General features: G+C 34.2%; 1 protein-coding gene across 2 annotated transcripts in view; it reads left to right on the top strand.

Annotated features, from left to right (window-relative positions):
- Window positions 1-26,260, top strand: part of LOC145270078 (organic anion transporter 3-like) — an 84,539-nt gene that overhangs the window by 10,108 nt on the left and 48,171 nt on the right. For both annotated transcript variants that reach the window (XM_080125680.1, XM_080125683.1), the window contains exon 2: window positions 9,678-9,904. In XM_080125680.1, the coding sequence (XP_079981806.1) occupies window positions 9,678-9,904 (227 nt within the window). The remainder of the gene's footprint in view (window positions 1-9,677; window positions 9,905-26,260) is intronic.

Here is a 26,260-nt window from a genome sequence, read left to right as displayed (position 1 = left end):
TATTTTATCTAATATTTTTTACCATTATTTTCTATTTTATTTTATTATCTATTTCACTTTAAATTTATGTTACTATTTTTATTAATGTAAGTTCGATAAATATTATAATTGCTATTAAAAATATTTTTATTTAATAACTACCAATAAGATTCATTTATAACATAAAAAATATACTTATAACTAATTAGTGGTTATCTCCCTTTGAAAGTTAAATTCTTTCTTTTTCTAGTTGAATATGATTATCTCCCTTTGTAATTCAAATATTTAAGTAGATTTCAAATTTAGCGTTACTAACGAGTTCAAACTATTGAAATATCGAAAATATTATTCCATTGGCGTTTCCTTTGAAAGTTTATATATATCAACATTTTCAAGCACTCATAAACTATATTTACCATCCAAATGAATGCTTTGACGATGATACTTACGACTTTTAGAAGGCGAACCATTAAAAGGTATATATATATATTGTTAAAAATCATTTAAAAAATATCATCTCTTAACCTTACCATTCAACCCCATTTTATTTTATTTTTAATTTTATTTTCAGGACTATCCACTTATCTTGTGTTTCCTTTTTTAAAATTAAATATGTTTTTAACTCTTTTTTTAAGATGTCTTATTATGTTTTATTAATCATTTGTTCATATTATAAGCTCTATTTACTTTTCGGTTTTATTGAGCTTTTACATCTGGCTGAGTTTATTTGACTTGTAAATATTAACTCTTTAATATTTATAATATATTTTAAGTTTACCATTTTGATTACCTTGGTAAACTTATTGTAATTTTATTATATATATATATATATATATATATATATATATATATATATATATATATATATATATATATATATATATATCGGGTGTGCCAAAAGAAGCTGAATTGATCAAATATAAGATGGAACAACAGAAGCAACAAATCAGTACAAACAAGATTTTTAGAGCATCTAGAATGACGGTAACGAAGTTATCAGAGGTCATTACACCACCGAGAAGCGGATATTTATCATAAAGTGGTACTTTTGGTCGACTTAAAATTTCAAATTCGTCAACTTCTTTTGGGACACCCTGTGTGTGTGCGTGTGTGTGTGTGTGTGTGTGTGTGTGTGTGTGTGTGTGTGTGTGTGTGTGTGTTTAAAAATGAGTCAACGGCGTTGCTTATTGAATTCCCTTCGCTTGTATTGCTCTGAACTGATAGTGAAAGTAAGTAGTTATTTCAAAAACAGATTTATTAACCTTTTAACGGAAATAAATTTTAGAACAAATTACAAAACATTTTTATTTACAACAATTCATTGTAACAACATATTTAAAATGTTACTTGCGTTTGACTTTTTACTTAATCTCTACGATTATATAAAAGGAACATTGTCTATGTGCGTCTGTATGTCTGTGAGTTCGTTCCCTATGGACTCGGAAACAGCTGGGCCGATTTTTATAAAATTTCACACGAAGGTATGTCATAACACCTTACACAGCCTAACATCACAAGTGCATTTGCGAAGTTTTATTACCATACAAGCCGAAAGGCGCAATGTATAAAATCAACAGTAGGTTCTTTGACATTACAGGGGTGCGTCCGAAATTAATGTTTTTGTTTAAGGCACAGCTTCAACATGATACTTGACTTTTTCATTTTAAACTTAAATTCAAGCCATTATCACCTCAAGAGCAGTAAAGTCAGTCATATAAAATCAGCAGGGGGCTCTTTTATATGATAAAGGCCCATTCGAAATGAATGTTTCGGTTTAGAGCACAATTGAAGCATCATACTTGACTTTAACTTTTTAAACATTAATGCAAGCAAATATATATAAAAATAATATTATAAAATCAGCAGTATGTTCTCTACAGTGCAATGTAAACTACACTATATTGTGATCCGCATATTGTGTATCGCGACGGGTCCCTAATTAGAGCAGCCAATCAATTGATTTGATTGAAAAAAAATGGGCTATTTTGTCGATTTCGATGACACAAAAATATGGGAGTGCGAAACATTCGTTGATCATCGTTCAATCTCGGGCAATGTCGGATCACCCTGCTAGTTCTGAATAGAGATGGTCGTACTAGAAAACAAATTTCTCTACATCAACTGGAAATAACAAACAAAAAAAATGACAACCAGGAAAAAGCTTTATTTAAATCATCCAATCAGAACGTTTGGTGAATATGGCTAAACAATCAGACACCTGTTTATGGGTTGACCCATTTGTTATACTTCGTCTGCATTCGAATTATTGTATTCACTTGATATTTAACTTCCTACTTTTTTAGCATGTTTTATTTTACATTCTTTGGACAACTGCTCTCATCTTCAGTGTTATTTTCACAACTTTTCGGTCGATATAACCTCCGACCTTCCTCAGCTGTATCTAGTCGAACTCGAGAATCTTTCTGCCGAATTCGGGAATCTTTCAAACTAACTGGGGAATCTTTCCGTCAAACTCTGCGCGTAATTTCAAATGGAACTTTTTATTTAATCCACGAGGGTAGCATGCTTCCGTTCCGTCGTTTATGACTGTATTGAAATCCTAAGTAATTTGGAATCGTATTTTGATTGTCGCCAGTACTGAGAATTAAACTTTCAACTTCCACATGAATGTAACTTATAACTGAAATTTACCACATACATTATGTACTAGGCCACGGGTCCTTGCGTCAGAAAGATTTCCGACAAGATACACCTGAAGAAGGTTGGAGGTTACATCGATTTAACTAAAACAAATACGAACAGAAAACATTTTGAATTAAAAAAGAACCCTCAAAATAGATTTATCAAAAATCAACAAATAACTTTCTTTAAATCAACAAATAAATTTCTTTTAAAAAGAAAACAACATTTTTTTACAGTTCTTTCAATGTTTTATCGTAACAACTATTTATTTGTAAGTTTTCTTGTAAGTAAAATATATTTATTTGTAAGTTTTCTTGTAAGTAAAATATATTTATTTGTAAGTTTTCTTGTAAGTAAAATATATTTATTTGTAAGTTTTCTTGTAAGTAAAATATATTTATTTGTAAGTTTTCTTGTAATTAAAATATATTTATTTGTAAGTTTTCTTGTAAGTAAAATATATTTATTTGTAAGTTTTCTTGTAAGTAAAATATATTTATTTGTAAGTTTTCTTGTAAGTAAAATATATTTATTTGTAAGTTTTCTTGTAAGTAAAATATATTTATTTGTAAGTTTTCTTGTAAGTAAAATATATTTATTTGTAAGTTTTCTTGTAAGTAAAATATATTTATTTGTAAGTTTTCTTGTAAGTAAAATATATTTATTTGTAAGTTTTCTTGTCGGAAGTAAAAAAAAATTTATTTGAAACTTCATGAAAAACATTTTTCTTGGACAAAAATTACTTTTCTTGAAACAGAAAACAAAACTGTTTTTATTTCACAGTTGTTTCCATATTTTCGTCGTACAAAAGATATGTTAAAAGTTTTTTTTTTAAGTTTTTTTTTCATATAATAACTAACGAATATGGTAAAAACTTTCTTGTTTTACAGTTTTGTTTTCGGTGTTTTCACTTTATCGTCTCTGTCAGTATTCGCGTCGGCTTTTTCCGGTTGCTAACCAAGCTGAAAGATGCCGACGAGTCAGATTATGCATAATCACAATATCTCCTGGTAACATTTAATCTAGATACGTGATATGATGATGATGATAATAATAATAATAATAATAATAATAATAATAATATATATATATATATATATATATATATGTATACATATATATATATTAGTGATGGGACGATATCGATATTTTTTCCGAATCCGATACAAGGAACAATTCCGATTCCGATTCTTTATATATTTAACTATAAAGTTGTTATTTTCCAGATTACCGTAAAAAATGTGCAGATATATTCTCAATCATAAAAAAATACCTTCTGGGAGAGGGATCTATAGATTTTCGTTTTACTGGTAGTTTTAAATTAATAAATATTTATTATTTTATCATTAATATAAGCAGTGGGAGATATTGTTTTTAACAAAATCAAATAAAAAAATTAAAATAATCGTTTTTGGCATCTGAAAGTAGGATACTAATTTTTTTCGATTCCGATACCGAAAACAGTTCGGATTATTCCGCTTCCCACTTCCGATTCCAATTATATATATATATATATATATATATATATATATATATATATATATATATATATATATTTATAAAGTAATAGGGTTCGTGTGTTTCTGTCTGTGTGTACAGCTCTCCATCATCAACGAAATATAAAGGAGGTAAGAGGGTAGATCTCTCCTGGTAGAGAAACATTAGAACCCATTTTAGGATGTTTCTGTTATAGGAGACATAAGAATCTTGGCCTAATTTCTTTATATACTAGTCTACAAACCACCCCCATATCGAATGACTTATGCTCATTTGCATATCACATTATATTAAATCTCTTTAACTAATTACCTCGACCTTATTACATATTGGAAATATTCTAATCATTTCAACTGTACTATTTACAAAATCTATTTAACATTTAATCTATCTATCTATATATCACATTATATTGAATCTCTTTAACTAATTACCTCGACCTATATATATCTATAAAAACAGAGATGTGTGTGCCACAGACGATTTCTGATTGGTTAATCCAATAATCACATCTCCTAAAAAACAATCGTTTCTACGCTCTTACCTTTACCATAAAATATTATGGCTTTATTTATTGTCCATCTTGGAAGGGTTTAATTTTTTAATAACTTGTTATTTACAAATTAAAAAAATACGAAACTATTATACGAAACTAAACTACACGAAACGCGCACACACGCACACACACACGTTCACTACCGTCACGTTGTTATGGCAACCAAACCCGCTGACTACATAAACAGTAAACACACACAGTAAATGTGATTTTCTTCATTTTCTCATTTCACTCGTGGTCTTAAATTCATTTCGGGTTTGTATTACTGTACACATAGATTCGAATAAGTTGCCAAAAAACAAATATATAACAAATAAATGTTATCAAAGGCAAGATAAATTACTTTTCTACCAAACTGGATATATTTTTCGTGTTTTTATTCAATTTAACATGTTTATTCAGCTCGAAAAGCATACAGTGTTTACCGATGTATTGAAAAATTCAAGATGGCGGCCGATTCTCTCTTTAACACGGTAAGTTTGGAAAAAGGTGTAATAAATAAAAAACCGGTTAAAATACTGTTAAAAACTCGCTCAATATATGTTACCGTGACATAGGTTGACATATATTCGGCGGGGTTTTAATAGTATTTTGTATAGTTTTTTATTTATAACACCTTTTCCCAAACTTACGGTGTTAAAGAATGTGTGAGACGCCATCTTGAATTTTCCAACACATCGGTAAACACTATATTCTTTTCGAGCTGAATAAACATGTTAAATTGAATAAAAACACGAAAAATATATCCAGTTTTTATCGGTTTTTTACCTTCTCTGCAGAAGTACAAAAAAAAAAAAAAAAAAACGGAAGGTACTTTTACAGAATGTTAAACTATTCTTTCGAAGAAATTTAGCAAGAATACCTGTAAACCAGGAAATCGGTAAAATGTCATCATGGATGAATACTTGTCTATTATAATTTCTACCCTTGACAAAAACTTAGCCATAACAAAAGAGATTTATTGTTCAGATTGTTTTTGAGATTGATTTCTAAAAAGATATTTTATAAATAAAATCGACTTTAAAATTAAAGACTTAAATTACAATAATTGAATTTAAACATTCTTATTTCAATATTTGGCACATAACACCTGCAAAAATGATCACAATGTCAGGATTTCATTTTATTTCAGAATCGATGGCAAATTATGTAGATTGATATCTCATTATATTAAATACTAATATTTAACATTAGTTTATCGTTTAAGCCGATAAAAAGCCCCCTTTTTTTTTTTCGAGTCATAAAAGGATTTGGAGTTTCCTAATCAACCTTTCGGGTGCAGTTGCACGCTCTCAAAATAACTAAAGTGTTGGATTTAAAAAAATTGGTTCATTAAAACTAAACAGGTTTAGTTTTAATAAAAAAAAAAAAAATTTTAAATCGCTTTGGTAATTAGATATGTCGTATGGTTATCCCTAATCGCTGAATAAAACCGCTAACGAGTTGAATGATTACGACATAAAATTAAACTCGGGTTCCTAAAACGGAAACTTCGTTTGTTTTTGTTTTTTTCTTATCAATATATTTACATTGTTATTTTGTTTTCATTTTCAATCATTCGAACAGTTTTCTTTTTCAAGTAATCCAAGTTACAAAATTCCCACTGTTTACTATGCTAAAATCACAATGACTAATGTATACCTATTAACCCTTATCCTTGAGTGGCCTCTGGGCCTTGATAAGTGGTGACACCCATGTAAAAAAAAAAAAATCACTCGAACAGTTTTCTTTTTATAATGTACAGTTTTAAAAGTTTAAAAACTATATAGTTTTTACTTCAGGAAAATTAATGGGTCAGTTTTTACGATGTGCCCTGTTAAAATACTGTTAAAAACTCGCTCAATATATGTTACCGTGACATAGGTTGACATATATTCGGCGGGTTTTTAATAGTATTTTGTATAGTTTTTTATTTATAACGCCTTTTCCCAAACTTACGGTGTTAAAGAGGATGTGAGACGCCATCTTGAATTTTCCAACACATCGGTAAACACTGTATGTTTTTCGAGCTGAATAAATATATTACATTGAATAAAAACACAAAAAATATATCCAGTTAGGTAGAAAAGTAACTTATCTTGCCTTTGATAACATTTATTTATATATTTGTTTTTGACTATTTTTTCGAATCTATGTGTACAGTAATACAAACCCACGATATGAATACTCACGTTGTTATATATATATATATATATATATATATATATATATATATATATATATATATATATAAATGAGATTATAGCAGTTAAAAAACATTTTTAAAACACACACACACCTTTTTCAAAGTGATCAGAAATCGTATAAAAGTAAAAAGGGTAAATTTTTACTTACTTTCCAACTTAATCACCTTTAACGTGACTTTTACAGTTTTTTTTAAATGGAATTCATTTACCGATACAAAAGAAATGATAAGTAAATAAATCCATAAATAAATATTCTAAATGGTTTATTTTAATACTTGCCAGGATGCGGAGGAAAATGAATGAAGGGGGAGGGGAATAAAATAAAAACATTTTGGAAACAGAGTAAGTTTGAAAGAATTGCTTTGCCCAGAAAGAAATTAATGAAAAAATAAAATTAAATTTCTTTTCTTTCTTGATTTTTTTTTAGTTTTTTATGAAAAAGGAAGTCAAAATTAAGACTATAAAAAACAATTTTTATTAAGAGCGAACCTCAGTCGTCAGGTCTGTAAAAAAAGACGTGGAATAATAAATGTTTTCTAATACAAATTGTTTTTACTTATGTGTTCATTTGTCTCTTTGAAGTTCGTTTGTTTAATATATCGGTTTGCAATATAATTTTGTCATTCTGTCAGACTCAAATTTTAAATCTATATATCTATAAAAGTGTGTGTGTGTGTGTGTGTGTGTGTGTGTCTGTGTACATTTCCCTACGAAATAACTCTGTCAATTTTTAATCTACAGACTCGAAATTTGATATACAGGGTACTGAGATTTGGAAAAATCTATGTGATCGGTTTTTAGCCAGAAATTTGGCGATTAAGGGGTCAAAGTTCAACGATTTGAGCTTTGAGAACTCTACCAAACTTCTCCGGCAATTTTGGGTCTACACACTTGAAATTTTAGATATAGCTTCCGTGGACATGGATCTAACTTAATAACTTGATTTGAGCCCAAAACAATAAATTTTCAGGGGTCATAATAGGGGTCAAAGTTTAAAAAATTACCCCCTTTTTTTTGCTCAGCATACACCTCCAAACACCCGGGCAACGCCGGGCACCCATGCTAGTATATATATATATATATATATATATATATATATATATATATATATATATATATATATATATATATATATATATATATATATACACGACGTGCCTTAAATAAGTTTCCAAACTTTTTTGTACTGACATTTAAAACTATCGTAGACTCGTGTTATTGCTATACATCTTTTGAGATGACTGACCAATTTTTATGATTTTAGGTTCAAATGAACAGCTACAGTAGGAATTGGAATGTATCCTACTAAAGCCTGATTGTCATAGCTGGTGAATTTCAAAACTTTGATCTGGATGTGAGGACACTTTAGAAGAATGATATGCAATAAAATTCTGTTTAAACTTGGAAAAATGCCACAGAAACCTATGAAATGCGTCAGATTACTTTTGGACCATTTTGCATAAATCGAGCATCAGTTTTTGATTGGCATAAAAGTTCTAAGGAAGGCAGTGAGTCGGTGAGAGGTGATGAGAGGTGTGAGAGGAGTAAAGGAAGTCCCAACACCAGAGTTGATTGGCCAAATAAAGAATTTAGTGGATAAGAACCGGCGTCTGTCTCTAGAGACATTCAGTGCACAGTTTGATGTTCGTGAGGAATTGAAGATGCGGAAGATTTGCGCAAGGTTTCTCCCAAAGGGTTCTCAGAGAAGATCTAAAAGAAAGAGGTTGCCATGACAGCAGGAAGATGGTCGAGATGATTCATTCAGATTTTGTAATTTTTGATGCTATGGTGACCTGAAATGAAAGCTAGACCTATTATTGCTCAAACGGTACAACTAGTGCATTGCAGCCGGTAATGACCGAACCCTAGAGAAAGCCTTCAGTCTGTAGTGGAATGGGGTCAAAATGGATGGTCCGTTCAACGCTGCAAAGACAACGCTCGTTTCTTTTAATAATTATATGAAACCTTACCGACCACCAATAACTATGGCTAGAGATACTTTACCTGAGAGCATTTCGTTCAAACTCCTTGGCTTACCGTTCACAGGAAACATGAGTTGGAATAGATACATCGCAATTATTGCTAAGGCTGCTGCAAAGTGGTCTCTCTCTCTCTATCGTGCTAGAAAGTTACTTACGCCTGAAAGTATCCTGTACCTCTATAAGGCCACTATTCGCCCATGTATGGAGTACTGCTGTCACATTTGGGCTGGTGCATCTGCTATTAGTCTCTCGCTCCTGGACAGTGTCCAAAAGAGAGTCGCCAACCTAATAGGTCCTGAACTGTCATCTAAACTTCAGCTCCTATCCTGACGAAATGTTGCATCCCTCTGCCTGTTTTACAAGTATTTTAATGGTGGATGCTCTGACGAACTACAAGCCCTTGTACCCCCTCGACGAAAATACCCCCGACAAACCCGACAAGCAGCGAAGTCCCACCCCTACACAGTTGAGATCCCTAGATCTAAGAAAGCCTTTTACTCTAAGAGCTTCTTCCCCAGAACTGTAGGACTTTGGAATTCCTTTCCGGTTCCTGCTTCCCCAACTGTACTGACATGCAGAAGTTCAAGTGTAATGTGAACAGACATCTTGCTGCTAGACTCCCTACATAGTACTCCTGCAACTTAGGTCCCTGATAGTAGCCCCCTACATCAAAGTGGCAACGTGCCTCGTTTGCTTGTTTGGGGTGAAAATGTAATAAATATTTTTTAAAGAGAACTTTGGGGTGGATTAGAGTTTCATGTGTATACTATTAATAAAAGTGCCCATATGGAAAAATCTGGAAACATATTGAAGGTATCTATATTCTTTTGTCAGGTTTTATTCCCGATTACCAATGCCGTCCGTACACCAACAACAGCAACGACAAATGGCCGAAAGATTTCCATCAAATGATGGAATCAAACCAAAGCAACGTGACCTTGGAGTATGGTGAATGTCACGTGACTGTCCTGACGAACGGGCAATCCTTAACTAATCAAACCTTTCTTTGTCCCAATGGCTACTTGTACAGTCGATCGGACGAGTTATCTTTTATCACAGAAGTGAGTAGATATTTTTATGACTTGGACAATGTTCTGTCACTGCTTGTTTCATGATAATTAACATTAATCATAAATTTTCTTTCAATACTAATAGTTTTGTTATTTTGTTTTACGCCTTTCAGTTGTTTACTGTTGAATTTAGTAATGTTGGAAAGTTTTATTCTTTAAATTATTTATATCGTCAAATATTTATTCATACTGTTTGGTTCGGTTGTTTCTAGCGGAATTTTTTTTAATTTGTATTATAGACTCTACAGAACGTGACTGAGTTTTACAAAGAGAAAGAAAAAAATAACATTAATTTTTTGTGTATATGTGACAGATTGAGGCCTTACGGTGACGAACGAGTAGGGTTAACTATGTAGATATGCAAATTGAGCGGCTGCCTATTAATGCAGTTTCGGAATTTAAAGCATAAAACAAATTAAAACGAATGTACGAATAGTAATTATATAAACTGATCTAGGATTTCTCTCTGATATGTTCATAAGAGTAGTGGTTGATGGGCAGAAATCAGAAGCTCACAGTATTAATGCTGGAGTCCCTTAGGGGTCCATCCTGGGCCCAACTCCCTTCCTGATCTACATCAATGATCTCCCAAAATACATACTTAAATCATTCGTTGACATCTATGCTGATGGCACGACCATCTATGGCAACACATCAAAGGCCGTAAATGACAAAGTTCTCTCTAATTCTCTCTCTCTTCTGATCTTGAGCACGTGGTACAATGGGGGAAGAGGTGGCTGGTCACTTTTTAATTCATCCAAAACCAAGCTTCTAGCTTTACATCATCAACGCTCTGATCCCCCATCTGGCATCAATTGAAATGGATGGCTCTCGTCTTGGGGAGGCCCCGTGTTTTGACAAGATTCTGGGTTTGACCTTTACTCCTGATCTGAAATGGAACAAATACATCAAATCTGTTGCCAGGGATGCTGGGGGAAATGGTGGGATCCTTCTACCGCTCCAGAAGATATCTCACTACTGATGCAATTCTCTATCTGTATAAAAGCCAAGGACGTATCCAAGGATGGAGTACTGCTGCCACATCTGGGTAGGAGCTGCTAAAAACAGCCTATCCTGCTTTGACAGAGTACAAAATAGACTTCGTGGTTTAGTGGGGGATGCCCTTTTCTTTTCCCTGCAACCTCTTTCCCACAGGAGAGACTTTGCGAGCCTGTCTTTGTTTTATCGTTATTTCCATGGCAGGTGCTCGTCCGAGCTCCAATCCCTCGTCCCCCCCTCGCCAATCTTTCACGAGAAACACCCGTCAGGCTGAAACTACTGTCAATAATTTTCCCCACTCTTTATCTGTGCCTAAATCCAAACGTAGATTCCATGAGCAGAGCTTCTTTCTTAGAACTGCACGCCAGTGGAACTCTCTGCCGCTTGCCTGTTTCCCACCTGACTACAACTTGGACGTCTTCAAGTCCAACATAAACAAACTCCTGACAAACCGCCCTAATAAGTAAGACACTCTATCAAACCCCCTAATACTAATGATTACTACAATACTATCTCATTGATTACTGTACACGCAATAACCCTTATCCCTGGGGTGTCTTTGGGCCCTGATAAGTGGTGACCCCCATGTAAAAAAAGCATGTCAAAGGAATGACGTAATTGAGATCAAATTTAGAAAACAAAAAAATAGCTGAATATATAAATAAGAACCGAATTTAGGGAAGAGAGAGAGAGAGAGAGAGAGAGAGAGAGATAGTCGGAGACTAGAAACAACGTAATCTGATAAACAGGATGAGTGTAGAATTTTAGTCCTCAAAGAATTACATGGCGGCTTGCGGCTTGCGGCTCAACCCGACATGCATGTGGTCGAATACCAAAAACAAAGCTACATTTAAAACTTTAACGAGAAAGCTCCATCCGCATGCTATCCCCCATTCGAAAAAATATCTTTTCCAGCGTCCATATACCAAGTGTGAAGTACGGCAAGAAACCCGACTAAAGGAATATGTACTGATCACACACGCCTGCTGTCATCAATCATTATGTGGACTGGAGTTAGTGATCCGTTGAACTAGCATGTGTAAAGCGAACTTCTTATTATATTTGTTTATTGTGTGTGTGTTTAAATACACGAATATAGTGCATTGATACGGTAAGTCTGTAACATGTAATTTTTGTGTTTGTTTAAGTTTTAAATAGAGTTTATTTTCGGTCAGGAAGTCAGTATCTTTAGCATAACAAGACAAGAGACTCATTCTAAGACCAACCGACGCCATCTCGACCCGTTGATGGTTTTATTGTCTATGTGACTTATTGCTGGACCATGTCTACCACCCGAGTAGCTGGTTGCCGTTCCTAGGACGAAACAAGCGTTTCAGAAACGTCTTCCCACGACAGACCAAGTAACTCATTGGCAAACGATCGGATCACATTTTGTAGAATAGTAATACAAACGTCTCATTCTAACATTTAATAACATCTTCGTTTGTCTGGATATAGAAGAGGTTAATAGTAGAAATGCGAGTCCATGTGTGTGGAAAAAGATTAGACAGTCCTGTTGGAAGAAAAAAAGAGCTCATGTGTTGGAGTTAGGATCCGGCGGTAATGATGGATTCTTTGTCCTCTCGTCTTAGTCAACACCCAGACTAAAGGTTTATTTTTTTAATTTTTTTTTATTTAAATAAATAAAATTTAAATAAAAAACACCGTATAAAAACAACACTAGCGAATAAATACTGGAAACTCAAAGAAAGCGGACATTCGCCGGTAGTCGAATGGAAAATAATAAGACAAGCTACCACGTGCAGACATTTAGATGACCCATGTAAATTATGCCTCCATGAAAAACTTGCTATCCCGTACTTTAAAGAACCCCAAAATCTATTAAGCCGTAGACGAGAAATAGCAAACAATTGTGTTCACAAAATAAAACTTACTCTAGGATAGCGATACAAAATAGCTTTTAAAACTAGCAAAAACAATAGAAAACGAACAAATAAATAAATTAAATAAACATGAATGTACATAAACGACCATATATATATATATATATATATATATATATAAACATATATATATATGTATGTATGTGTGCATGTATGTGTGTACACATATGTATATTTATATAAAAAAAGAGCAGAAATGAGGAAAATCGTCTGCCTTAAACCACTAACCTAGATCCTTTGTTCGATAAAATGCATGCCCATTGCCTGATAAGAAGTGGCGCGGTGGATACTAGAAAGCTGATTGGCTAACTAAAATCCTCAACATATATAAAAGCAAGAAACAACCACAGAATTCGCACATAAGCCTGACGAATCCTATAGTGGATGAAACGCCGAATAATCAGTGTAGCTTAATAACCATATATATTTTATAAATTACTATATATATATATATATATATATATATATATATATATATATATATATATATATATATATATATATATATATAGTCGGGTTTTTTACCGTGATTCACACCTGATATATATATATATATATATATATATATATATATATATATATATATATATATATATATATATATATATATAAGTGAACGTGTCTGTGTGTCTGTCTGTCTGTGTAAATCTCCCTACGCGATAACTCTATCAATTTTTAGTCTACAGACTCAAAATTTGATATACAGGGTACTGAGATTTGGGGAAATCTTTGTGATCGATTTTCGGCCAGAAATCTGGCTGTTAAGGGGTTAAAGTTCAACGATTTGACCTTTGAGAACTCTACCAAACTCCTCCGAGAATTTGGGGTCTTTTTCTTTTTTTTTTACACAGTGATCACGACTTATCAAGGCCCGGAAGCCACTCAGGGATAAGGGTTATTGCAAGTACATTACGATAGTGTGGAGATTTGATGAAGTGTTTACTTAAGGGGGCAGTTCATTAGGAATTTGTTTACGTTGGACTTGAACACATTCAAGTTGTAGTCCGGTGTGAAGCAGGCAGACGGAACAGAGTTCCACAGGCGTGCAGTTCTAAGAAAGAAGCTCTGCTCATGGAATCTACGTTTGGATTTATGCACAGATATAGAGTGGGGGAAATTTTTGACAGTGGATTCAGCTAGACGGGTGTTTTTCGTGAAAGATTGGCGAGGGGGGACCAGAGATTGGAGTTCACGAGCACCTGCCATGGAAATAACGATAAAACAAGGATAGGCTCGGAACGTCTCTTCTGTGGGAGAGAGGTTGCAGGGTAGAGAAAAGGGCATCCCCCACTAAGCCACGAAGTCTATTTTGTACTCTGTCAAAGCAGGATATGCTGTTTTTAGCAGCTCCTGTCCAGATATGGCAACAGTATTCCATCCTTAGACGTACTTGGCTTTTATATAGATAGAGAATTGCATCAGTAGTGAGATATTTTCTGGAGCGGTAGAAGGATCCCACCATCTTTCCAGCGACCTTGGCAACAGACTTGATGTACGTGTTCCATTTCAGATCAGGAGTAAAGGTCAAACCCAGAAGCTTGTCAAAACATGGGGCCTCACCCAGACGAGAGCCATCCATCACAATTGATGCCAGATGGCGATCAGAGCGTTGATGATGTAAGGATAGGAGTTTGGTATGGGATGCATTAAAGGTAACCAGCCACCTCTTCCCCCACTGAACCACGCGCTCGAGATCAGAGGAGAGAGAATCAGAGAGAACTTTGTCATTTACAGCCTTTGATGTGTTGCCGTAGATCGTCATGTTATCAGCAGATGTCAACGAATGATTTAAGTATGTGTTTAGGGAGGTCATTGATGTAGATCAGGAAGAGAGTTGGGCCCAGGATTGACCCCTGAGGGACTCCAGCATTTATATTTCAGGCCTCTGATTTTTGTCCATCTACCACTAATCTTATGAACCTATCGGAGAGAAATGATTTAATGATTGAGAAAACATTTCCAGTTATACCGTAGCTGGAAATCTTGTGAAGTAGACACTTATGCCATACCTTGTCGAAGGAAGGCCTTTGATATATCAAGAGCAATTGCCCTAGAAAGGAAGCCTTTGTCAAGAGATTCACTAATCCTGTGGGATATAACCGTCAGCACATCTGCGGTAGATCTTGCAGAGCGGAAACCATATTGCATGTCACTAAGAAGGTTGTTCCTGCTGAGGTGGTTGACTATTTCTCTATTTAATATGGATTCCAGGAACTTACTCATAACACACAGGAGACTTATTGGTCTGTACTGAGAGGGAGATGACTTATCACCTGAATTCTTAAATACAGGGCAAACTGATGAGGTCTTCCAGGGAGTCGGAAAGCACTTCTCCTTAAGGCAGCGCTTAAATAGTTTCGTACGTATGGGAGCAAGTTCTGGTTGAAGCTTTTTTAACACTATAATTGGGATGCCATCAGGGCCAGTTGCTTTACTGAAATCTAGGTTCTTGATTAGCTTGGCGACCTCATGCACGGATATTTGTATGTTACCTAGCTTGTTCTGTGTTATAGGAGGAAATATGGGGAGTTGATGGCCTTCGTCGCATAGCGTAGAATTAGCTGCAAAGTTCTTTGCAAATAGTTTGGCCTTTGACAAGATGACCTCTGGTCCATTGATAATGGTTGGGATAGAACGTACACTTCTGTTCAGGATCCTATTTGTTATTTGCCAAAACTGGTGGGAACCAAGCCGCTGATCAGCTACCTTGGATTTAACAGACTGGGCATATAGCTCTCTTGCATTTTTTATTACTCTTTTACAGTGGTTGCTGGCAGTCCTGAAAGCAGCTTTAGTCTCAGTGCATCTATTACGTTGGTAGCTATGGAAAAAGTGATTTCTGTGCGCGATAGCAGCAGCACATTCTGTTCTAAACACTTGAAACACTTCTGTTCTAAACACTTGAAATTTAGATATAGGTTCCTTGGACATTGATCTAACTTAATAACTTGATTTGAGCCCAAGACAATAAATGTTAAGGGGTCATAATAGGGGTCAAAGTTTAGAAAAATTGACCTTTTTTTATCAACATACACCTCCAAACACCCGGGCTGAAATGCTAGTATATCTATAAAAGGGAATGTGTCTGTGTGTCTGTGTGTGTACATTTCCCTAACTCTGTCAATTGAAAGTCTGCAGACTCGAAATTTGATATACAGGGTACTGAGATTTGGGGAAATCTTTGTGATCGATTTTCGGCCAGAAATCTGGCTGTTAAGGGGTTAAAGTTCAGCGATTTGACCTTTTAGAACTCTACCATACCCTCCAACAATTTTGGGTCTAAACACTGGAGATTTTAGATATATGTTCCTCGGACATGGATCTAACTTAATAACTTTATTTGAGCCCAAAACAATAAATGTTAATTGGTCATAATAGGGGTCAAAGTTTAGACAAATTGACCGCTTTTGTTTTGTCAACATACACCTCCAAACACTCGGGCAAAGCCGTGCTGAAATATATCTATCTATCTATCTATCTATCTATATATATATATATATATATATATATATATATATATATAGATAAAAAAAATAATATGAATGTTATATAAATACACTTGTGGCATTAAAATTGTTTCCCAATGATATATATATATATATATATATATATATATATATATATATATATATATATATATATATATATATATATATATATACGATGGCAAAAGGTACTTTGGTTATAAAATAGATTGATAACTGAAATGTTTTCACTTTTGATTACCAAGGAAATGGTATTAAGGAAGCTATGAATTAAATAGTTTTGCTATTTTTAGCCTCTTTTAGCAATTTCCTCGTTTCATAAATTTAAAGAATACTTCTTGATGATAATCATCTGAGGTAGTTCAAACATTCAGAAAAATTATCCTTTTTGCTTTTTCTCATTTGTGTTTATTGAATAACTCTTTTTGTTGTCTTTGTTAGTGACTAATAATAATTTTGATACTTGCCAAGTATTGCATTATTTTGATCATTTAAGATTCATTTTCAGTAACTAGTAAGAAGTCAGGTAACCCGAGGTCTTATAACTTCTCGTGCATATGTAAAAATACTAATCCTATTGCAGTGGATTTAGTGTAAGAATCAATAAAGTAATTTTCTTTTTTGAAAAATTGATTTAGATTTTCTATCACATTTTTTTTCGTAACCACCAGTATTTAAGGACTTAGCAAGTAAATCCTCGGTTGTTGTCCCCCTCTGATAACTACGACTTCGGTTTCCACGTGCGAATCACTTGAATTATGTAAACAAAAATTTATCACTTCTTTTCTTTTGAGGGATTATACTGTTAGCAAAAGGCACAATTTTTACATGTTTTGTCAGTCCTGTGAAAATCAGAGGTTGTCTGGCATAATCAGTAATTGATTCGTGTCAATTGCCTTTAATCATAACCGTGGATTGATTTGGAGCAGAAATATATGCAATACTTGGCAAGTATCAAGGAAATATTAAATTACTGCACAAAAATACTATTTAAGAATATGTTAATCATATCACTATGAAACTGGCAATCAATCGATTTGATGGAAAAATCGACGATTTCACCGATTTTGATGACAATAAAAGTATTAGAAGTGTGGAACATTCGTTGATCGTCATCCAATTCCGGGAAACGACGGGTATATATATATATATATATATATATATATATATATATATATATATATATATATATATATATATATATATATATATATATAGCAAGAGAGATAGATGGATGGATTTTTTTTTCATATGGAGGTCACCACTTATCAAGGCCCAATGGCCACTCAGGGATAAGGGTTATTGTGTGTACAGTAATCAAAGGGATAGTGTACCAATAGTATTGGAGAATTGGTAAGGTGTCATTACTTAGGGGGGCGGTTCATCAGGAATTTCTTTGTGTTGGACTTGAAGACATCCAGGTTGAAGTCGGGAGGGAAACAGGCAAGCAGAACAGAGTTACACAGCCGTTCAGTTCTAAGAAAGAAGCTTTGTTCATGGTATCTACGTTTTGATTTAGGCACAGATAGGGAGTGGGGGAAATTATTGACGGTGATTTCAGTTAGTCGGGTTTTTTTTTGAAAAAGACTGGCGAGGGGGGACCAGAGAATGGAGCTCAGACAAGAACCTGCTATGGAAATAACGATAGAACAATGACAGGCTCGCTACGTCTCTCCTGTGGGAAAGAGGTTGCAGGGTAGAGAAAAGGGCATCCTCCACCAAGCCACGAAGTCTATTTTGTACTCTGTCAAGGCAGGATAGGCTGTTTTTAGCAGCTCCCGCCCAGATGTGGCAGCAGTACTCCATCTTTGGACGTACTTGGCTCTTATATAGATAGAGAATTGCGTCATTAGTGAAATATCTTCTGGAGCGGTAGACGGATCCCACCATTTTCCCAGCGACCTTGGCCACAGACTTGATGTACGTGTTCCATTTCAGATCAGGTGTAAAGGTCAAACCCAGGAGCTTATCAAAACCTGGGGCCTCCCCTAGACGAGAGCCATCCATTTCAATTGATGCCAGATGTGGATCAGAGCGTTTATGATGTAGGGATAGGAGCTTGGTCTTAGATGCATTAAAGGTAACCAGCCACCTCTTTCCCCACTGTACCACGCGCTCACGATCAGAGGAGAGATAATCAGAGAGAACATCATCATAAGATAGATAGATAGATAGATAGATAGATAGATATAGATTATGTGGGCTGTACACACACACACACGTCACACATCACACACATGTATATGTGTTATGTGGGTTATATTAAGCATGAAACGATATTGTTTTTATATTTGATATTTTATTAAATATAATAAAACAATATCGTTTTTATGCTTCATAAACCCCTCATATTCTAGAAGCATATGTCGAATATAACATATATATATATATATATATATATATATATATATATAACTATTTCATTTATTCACATAAATTTACTATACGAAAGTATAGATTTATGCGTAAACTTTAAGTATTTACTTCAAAAGTGCTCAATACGTAGGTAGAGCTAGTTAGTAATTTATAAAATATATATGGCGATTAAGCTACACTAAATATTCTGCGTTTCATCCAACTATAGGATTCGTCAGGCTTATGCGCGAATTCTGTCGTTGCTTCTTGTTTTTATACATGTTGAGGATTACTAGTTGGCCACTCAGCTTTCTAGTATCCACCGCGCCCCTTCCTACCAGCCAATGGGCATGTATTTTATCAAACAAAGGATCTGTTTTAGAGCTAGGTTAGTGGTTTTAGGTGGCCGTTCTGCTTCTTTTTTTTTTATACATATAAATATACCTATGTGTACACAATAATGCACATATATATACATACATACATATATATATATATATATATATACACACACACATATGCGTGTGATCGTTTATGTATATTCATGTTTATTTAGTTTATTTATTTGTTTGTTTGTTTTCTATTGTTATTGTTAGTTTTAAAGCTATTTTGTATCGCTATCCTAGAGTAAGTTTTATTTTGTGAACACAGTTGTTTGCTATTTCCCGCCTATAGTTTAATAGATTTTGAGGTTCTTTAAAGTACAGGATAGAAAATTTTTCATGGAGGCATAATTTACATGGGTCGTCTAAATGTCTGCATGTGGTAGCTTGTTTTATTATTTTCCATTCTACTACCGGCGAATGTCCGCTTTCTTTGAGTTCCCAGTATTTATTCGCTAGTGTTGCTTTTTATACGGTGTTTTTTATTTTTGAATATGCTTTTGTGGTCATAGTATCGGGTTTTTAAATCTAAGGAAGTCATGCCTATGTAATATTTTTTGTTATTCGGGTTTTCTTTTGCAAATATTGTTTGCAAATAAAAAATATTAAACAAGTACTCATCAATAATCATTTCCCTAATTACATTGTTGATGAACAAATAAAAAAAATGCTACAATCTTCCGATAACCAGAATAATAATGTTAGTCAACACCGCAATGCAAACCCTATTAATATATTTTACCAAAATCAAATGACGCCTAATTTCAGAATCGAAGAAAATGCAATAAAAAATATTATACGAAGATACTTGACGCCTGTTGACAGTAATTTTAAAATTAAATTTATTATCTATTATAGGAAATTTCGAACACAAAACCTTGTGGTTAAAAACAACTCTTCACCGGCGATAAAAACGTTGGAACAAACCAATGTAGTGTATAAATTTAAATGCTCTATTGGAGAATGTAACTCCAAAAATAATACATACATTGGGCATACAACAACAACGTTGTCCCGGCGAATAACTATGCACCTTAACGACACAAGCGCGATTTACAAACATTTAAAAAAAGAACATAGCTGTCCCCCCTCCAATGTTAGAAAGGTCCTCGTTGACAACACAAAAATTATACAACGGGAAAATAATGTAAAAAAATTAAAGATTCTTGAAGCGTCGTACATTAGAACTCTTCAACCTAATATAAATGACATTGCATTTCAAAAAAGCAGTAACGTTCTGAAATGTCTTGCGTAGTCCGTGTTGGACGGACTTCGTACATGGTGTCTACGAACTTGCTGGTTTTAACACTCGAATTTTTAATCGACTTCTATTCTTAATCGACTTTTATTTTAACTCATCACTGACTATATATATTTTAGTTTTCATTTTTAATCCTCATTTTCGCAATCCTGTATTTTTAACACCTGATGATGATTCGTAGACGAATCGAAAGCGCTCGTAACAGCAACATGTGTGGATCCTTTATTAATATTTTTGATTTTGAAACAAAAAAGACAATACGAAAAATTGAAAAATTAAAAAAAAAGAATTATAAGACAAAATGTTTCCGTTGTATTTAATAATATTTGCTTGAATATATATATATATATATGTGTGTGTGTGTGTGTGTATATATATATATATATATATATATATATATATTTATATATATAACACAACGATATATAATACTATGACGACTGCTAACATCTTATTATCTCAAGTTGTTTTGCATTTGACACTAGTGAGTAATGTTCTTTTCCCACGTGGATTTTCTTTTAATTCCGGTCTTATAATGTTGAACGTGTCGAATGGATCGAATTATTTATGTGACGGGACGTTAGTCTGTCGTCGATGATACTCTACGCTAAGGCTAACTATTTATACAAATCCTGCTTTTCCCAAATAGTCACTCATCTAAGTACTGTCCAGAATCAACGTCACTTAACTTCGGAGATCTGACGCGACGTATGTTTCGATAGGGTTTTAATCGTAATCTGACACAAAGCAACTCATCGTTTATTATATATAGACATGGTGTGGTGTAGGATTATTTTGACATGTCTCCTCTTAATATAGATTAACCCAACAAACAGCAAAATCTTACCTCTTCAGTGTAGAGTTCCCTAGGTACTGGAAAGCATTCTACTCTAATAGTTTCTTCCTTCGACTGTTAGATTGGAATCTCCTTCCCAGTCTCCTGTTTCCCTGACTGTATTTACACAATGTAATATAAACAGTTACTCCACTATGGTGTCAAATAGTAGCCGCTTACGTCCAAGTAGTAATATACCTTGTTTGGGATGAAAAGGAGTTTAAAAAATGTCTTTTATGTTGTACACGATTCTGCGACATTTTCACTGATTTGAAGTCGAAAATAATTTTTTTATCCGTTTTTCATCTTCCGTAATAGATGAAACACTTGGTAAAATTCAGTTGTAACGTTACACTCCTCTGGAAGTTGAAGATTCAATCCTTAGTGCAAGCAACACTGCGAATTATTTAGGACTCCTATTCAATCATGGCTGACAACACAAGTGCGTGCTACCTTCTGTTCGAAAGATTTCCGAGTTCGACAAGACAAGTATGAATAATTTCAGAGGTTACAATGACCGAAACGTTGTGCGAATAACGTGATGATACGATAATAAGATGATAACAATAGTCCGAATAATCGAAGCAAAACATAAAGGTTTGATTATTGACTTTTTATCCTCATATGCGTAATTGGTGTGGACAGATTTATACGTTATGAATTGGTAAGCTAGTTGTGTAATACAAGACTTAACAGTTCTACAAACAAGGTGAAATATTTACAAAGAAAATATCTTCTTATTCCTGTTATTCATCGAGTGATTAAACATTCACCAAATTTGTGCGCCATAATAATCGCACACTCGAGAGGCCATTATCGTTCTCCAGAAGAGTCTTGATTGTAATATGAATCCTCTCAAACCAACACTTGACATTGGGAACCATATAAGCACTTTTCCAACAGATTCAGTGTGTCGAGACACATGTCCACTTATAAACATGCCATCGTACATTCACTGCACTGGCCGTGATCGTCCCCACCTTTTTTTGTCGGTCTAAAGTTGTTGTCGGCGCCGTCGGTATTGCAACGAAGAATCCAAAATAAAACAAAAACCACACACACATGTTATAAACAAAGAATGTTTATTTATTTGAGATTATACATGTTACTCTCTCCAACCCAAGTTAAATGACAGACTTGCAGAAATTAAATGTTTTGCCTGACCAGACCGAAACATATAAGTCCCCTTGATGCAATCCTTTAACCAGGAGCCTCTAACCGACCTAAAGGGTATACTGGCTGAACTCCTAACAACACTTGGCAAAACCAACCGCCTGACATTTCTCACCAAAAACAACTCTCTCTCTCTCTCTCTCTCTCTCTCTCTCTCTCTCTCTCTCTCTCTCTCTCTCTCGAACGCTCAACTCCAATTCGCGCGCTTACTCTTCCTTCTCTTCCTTTTCCGGAAGGCTGGCTATGATCATCTCCTTTTTCCATCCCGTGGGATCTCTTCACCTCTAACTTACTATGACCATTTGTTAGTGGTCACTGTTCGGCAACTTGGAATTTTTGCCTCTCGACACACTCCTTGAAAATAACATCTACTCAGTCTCTATTCTTGGACTTTATTGTAGACGACCTTGGACATTGTACTACTGACAAAGCCGATTTCAGCGAGACTTTTCTTACTCAATGAGGGTCTTATTTTCTTCAAACAAAACGAATATAGCTAACTCTGGCCAGAGATATCCTCAGTCCTCTGTGCTGCATTCTTTCCATAGCCAAGCATCTGACACGTGTGTCTTTGCCCCTCATGTACGTCAAATAAAAAATGCTGTGCAGCAGTTGTTTACGCAATCTACACAAAGTGATAGGCGTATATACAGAATTTCGTTCGTTGCGTAGTCACTATAGTCTTTTGAGTTGGTATAATATATATAGTAACATTAGGATGCATTCGAACGATGTCTTGAAACGTTTGATTTTGTCTCACTTTTTATATCTGAAAAGATCTAATAAATCTATGAACAGATAGGCGAAACTAGATCACACATGGTGAATATATAAATACTCGAAACTTATTCTTACAGAAAAGGCATCATTTTCTTTACTTTGTAGTATGTATTATATAAAGGACAAGCGTCTGGTTGTGTGCATGTTTTTATGTGCTGTCAAATGTAAAAAAGAAAAACTACAAAACGAAAGTCCACAAAGTTGGTATATTCTTGATTGGCATTTCATCAGAGTGTATAACATCTATAAATAATTGAAAGTTATGCTAAATAAACAAGAAATATCTAATTACGTTACATAATTTAATCATAAAATAGAATCGTTCATTAAATATAAAGCCAACTTATGATTAACGACAGTTATTCAATTATTTGCTAGTAGGGAAACCTAACAACACTATAAAAGTTTGTTAAGTTTTGCATTTTCATATAAAATATCCAATGTATTTATATAAGATATTTGATGTCAAGAGATTCATGTCATGAACCGTCCCACAGCTATTCGAACTTTGTTCATTTCATTAATCGTTTTCGATCCTCTCATAAACTTTTTCTCGTATAACTGAAAACACTCTAAGCGATATCGATATATCTGTTCGAGATGTTGCCAAACTTATTAAGAAACTGGATGTCAACAAAGTAACTGGTCCGAAGAACATCCGAATCATAGTGCTTTAAAAGTTGCAGCTGAAACTAGCTCCCATGCTTACAAAGCTGTTTAATCATTGGTTAAAGAAGTAAAACTTCGATTCACCTTAAGAAAACCCCGTCAGTCTGTCCAGTATTTAAAAATGCTGGAGATCGGTTTTCTTTACTTCAGTACAGGCCAATCAGTCTCATGTGCGTCATGAGTAAGGTGTTTAAATCTGAGACCTATCACGAAATTATCGATCAAAAAGTCATTGATTAAAAAGTCATCGATCAAAAAGCCATCGATCACCTCGGCAAAACATTCACAACAAAAACACGTCGTCTAGTTATAACCATTATCATTTTACTTTATTCTTCTATGTACCTAAAACTTAATGGAACTTCCATGAACAAAGTTTCTTTCCTATAACTACATAATTGTGGAATATAATACAACAGTGCTGTCCCCAGTCAAATACAACATAGTCGTTTTCAAGTTCAATGTAAACAAATTCTTGTTACGTCGTCCTCTTAAATAATCAAATTCATTTCAGTTACAACAATCACCGGTACTAATCACAATGTTTTCCAAGCGTTCACCAAACACAGTCTTTAATCTTTATCCTCAAGTTGCCTTTGGGCGTTGATAAGCAATAAATTAATTAGTAAAATATATTGATTCTCATTTTTAAGTGGCTTTTAGCTTTGTAAGTAGTAATTCATCAGTAAAAATGTTGCGTTATTGAATGTATATATAATTTTCTAGCTTGCACTTTTCAAATGCTTGCTAAAATCATATATACACCTGACAATTCTTTTCTTGTTATTTTCAAAATCAAAACAGGGACGAATTTATCAAAATATAAGTTTTATTTACAATTAAGCTTTTTGCTTATGGAAAGAGAGAGAGAGAGAGAGAGAGACGTTAGTTGGAGGGGTTGGTTGGTATGTGTGGCACGACAACCGACAGATGTCAAAGATATCAGTCACGCTCGCCGCTGTCAGTATGCTTTCTTTTCTCTTCTATTGTTTATGTTATTTCTTATATAGACATCAATCAACATTCCTGGGAATGTAAATATTAAGATATTACATTCTTCTTTTCTATTTTGCATTGCGCAATTCATAACTCTTGACATGGAATGGAAACAGTTCTTTGTTTTCGTGATAATTACAATTCCGGTCATTTTTATGGGACACAAGAATGTAGATAAAAATCTATCTGAAATGTACGTGTGTGCACACCTGTGCGTCATCAAGTCTCCATATGCAACAAAAATGCAGAATTCTCGGGTTCTAAATATATAAACTAAACAGAAATAAAAAAAATAACAGAATTAATTTTAATATACAAAATTATGTACACATACGATAACTTCTAAATACGTGGATTTATGAAAAGGCAGATTTATCAAAGTTTGTAGGAGCGCGTCAAAAGAAATTGATCTACTTGGGAGAAGAGAACATCATGTTACAGATGTTGTGTGGGCATAATAGGAACAGTGTGCTGTGAATGTCGTTGTTTCAATGGTCCAACTTAAAACTCAGAAGAGAAAACGATTCAGCAAATATGTTACTAACCTGACAGTCCGAATAAAAAGAAAAGGGATGTGACTGAATCACGCATTTATATGAGTGACCACGTGACTAAAACAATCAACGATTGACTGCTCGGGGTTTTCTTGTTCGTCCGTCGGAATGACGAGGACCATCTGATCATTCTAGAGAGTACGGTGGGGAGGTCACCGTTGGTGAGTACAGAGAAGCCCAATCTATGCTTTGAAAGTTTTTATGTAGGGACAAGAAATGGTAGCAGATGTCGGGAACTTCAAAGCAGTGTTCTTTTTGTGTTGCCTGCGCTTCGTTGCAGCTGGCTTTGTTTGTTTTTAGTTGTTGTTTTTTTTGTTTAGTTTTTTATTGCCACTTTCATATTAGCAAGCATTTGTCCTATCTGAAGCTGTCTGCTCCCATGATGATGGTTCTTAAAATCGTATTCAATGGCTGCCATGGGAACACATGTCGTACTGGGGCTCCCCAAAAAGAAGCTTATTGCGTATTGGGTATTGGCATGCGACTACATAACCAGCCCAGCTTTACTAAGCTTTCAGCAAGATGGTAGAGATGATTGGGAGCTCGGCACGAAAGAGGACTTCTTTGTCTTGTATCCTGTCCTGTCCGCCTATTTCAAGCAGTTTCCTTGGCCAAGGTTTAATCCCTTACGTTGTATTCTCCATTTAAATATTCATCATGTCAACACAACTACTAAGTGCTACATAAATGTTCTTATTTAATTTCTTTTCAGTGGAATCTCGTATGGGGAAAAGAATCTTTCGTAATCTGCAAAAAGATTATAAATTAATTATGATAATATGTTCAAGTCATAACTATAATCACAAAATGAATGACAGTGGTTTAAAATTCCCTTTCTACAAACCGGCAAAAACTTGGGAAACAGCAGCTTGCCACTTGATCCTATTTGAAGCTGCCTACTCCCATGATGACAGGTAAACTTTGAAGGCATTCAGTAATGCTTTTAGGATGTC

This window comes from Euprymna scolopes, chromosome 4 (genome assembly GCF_053919585.1).
Source record: "Euprymna scolopes isolate OS-2025 chromosome 4, ASM5391958v1, whole genome shotgun sequence".
NCBI classification, from domain to species: Eukaryota; Metazoa; Mollusca; class Cephalopoda; order Sepiida; family Sepiolidae; genus Euprymna; species Euprymna scolopes.
The sequence above is the reverse complement of the archived record's forward strand: the minus strand, read 5'-3'. Positions and strand labels throughout refer to the sequence as shown.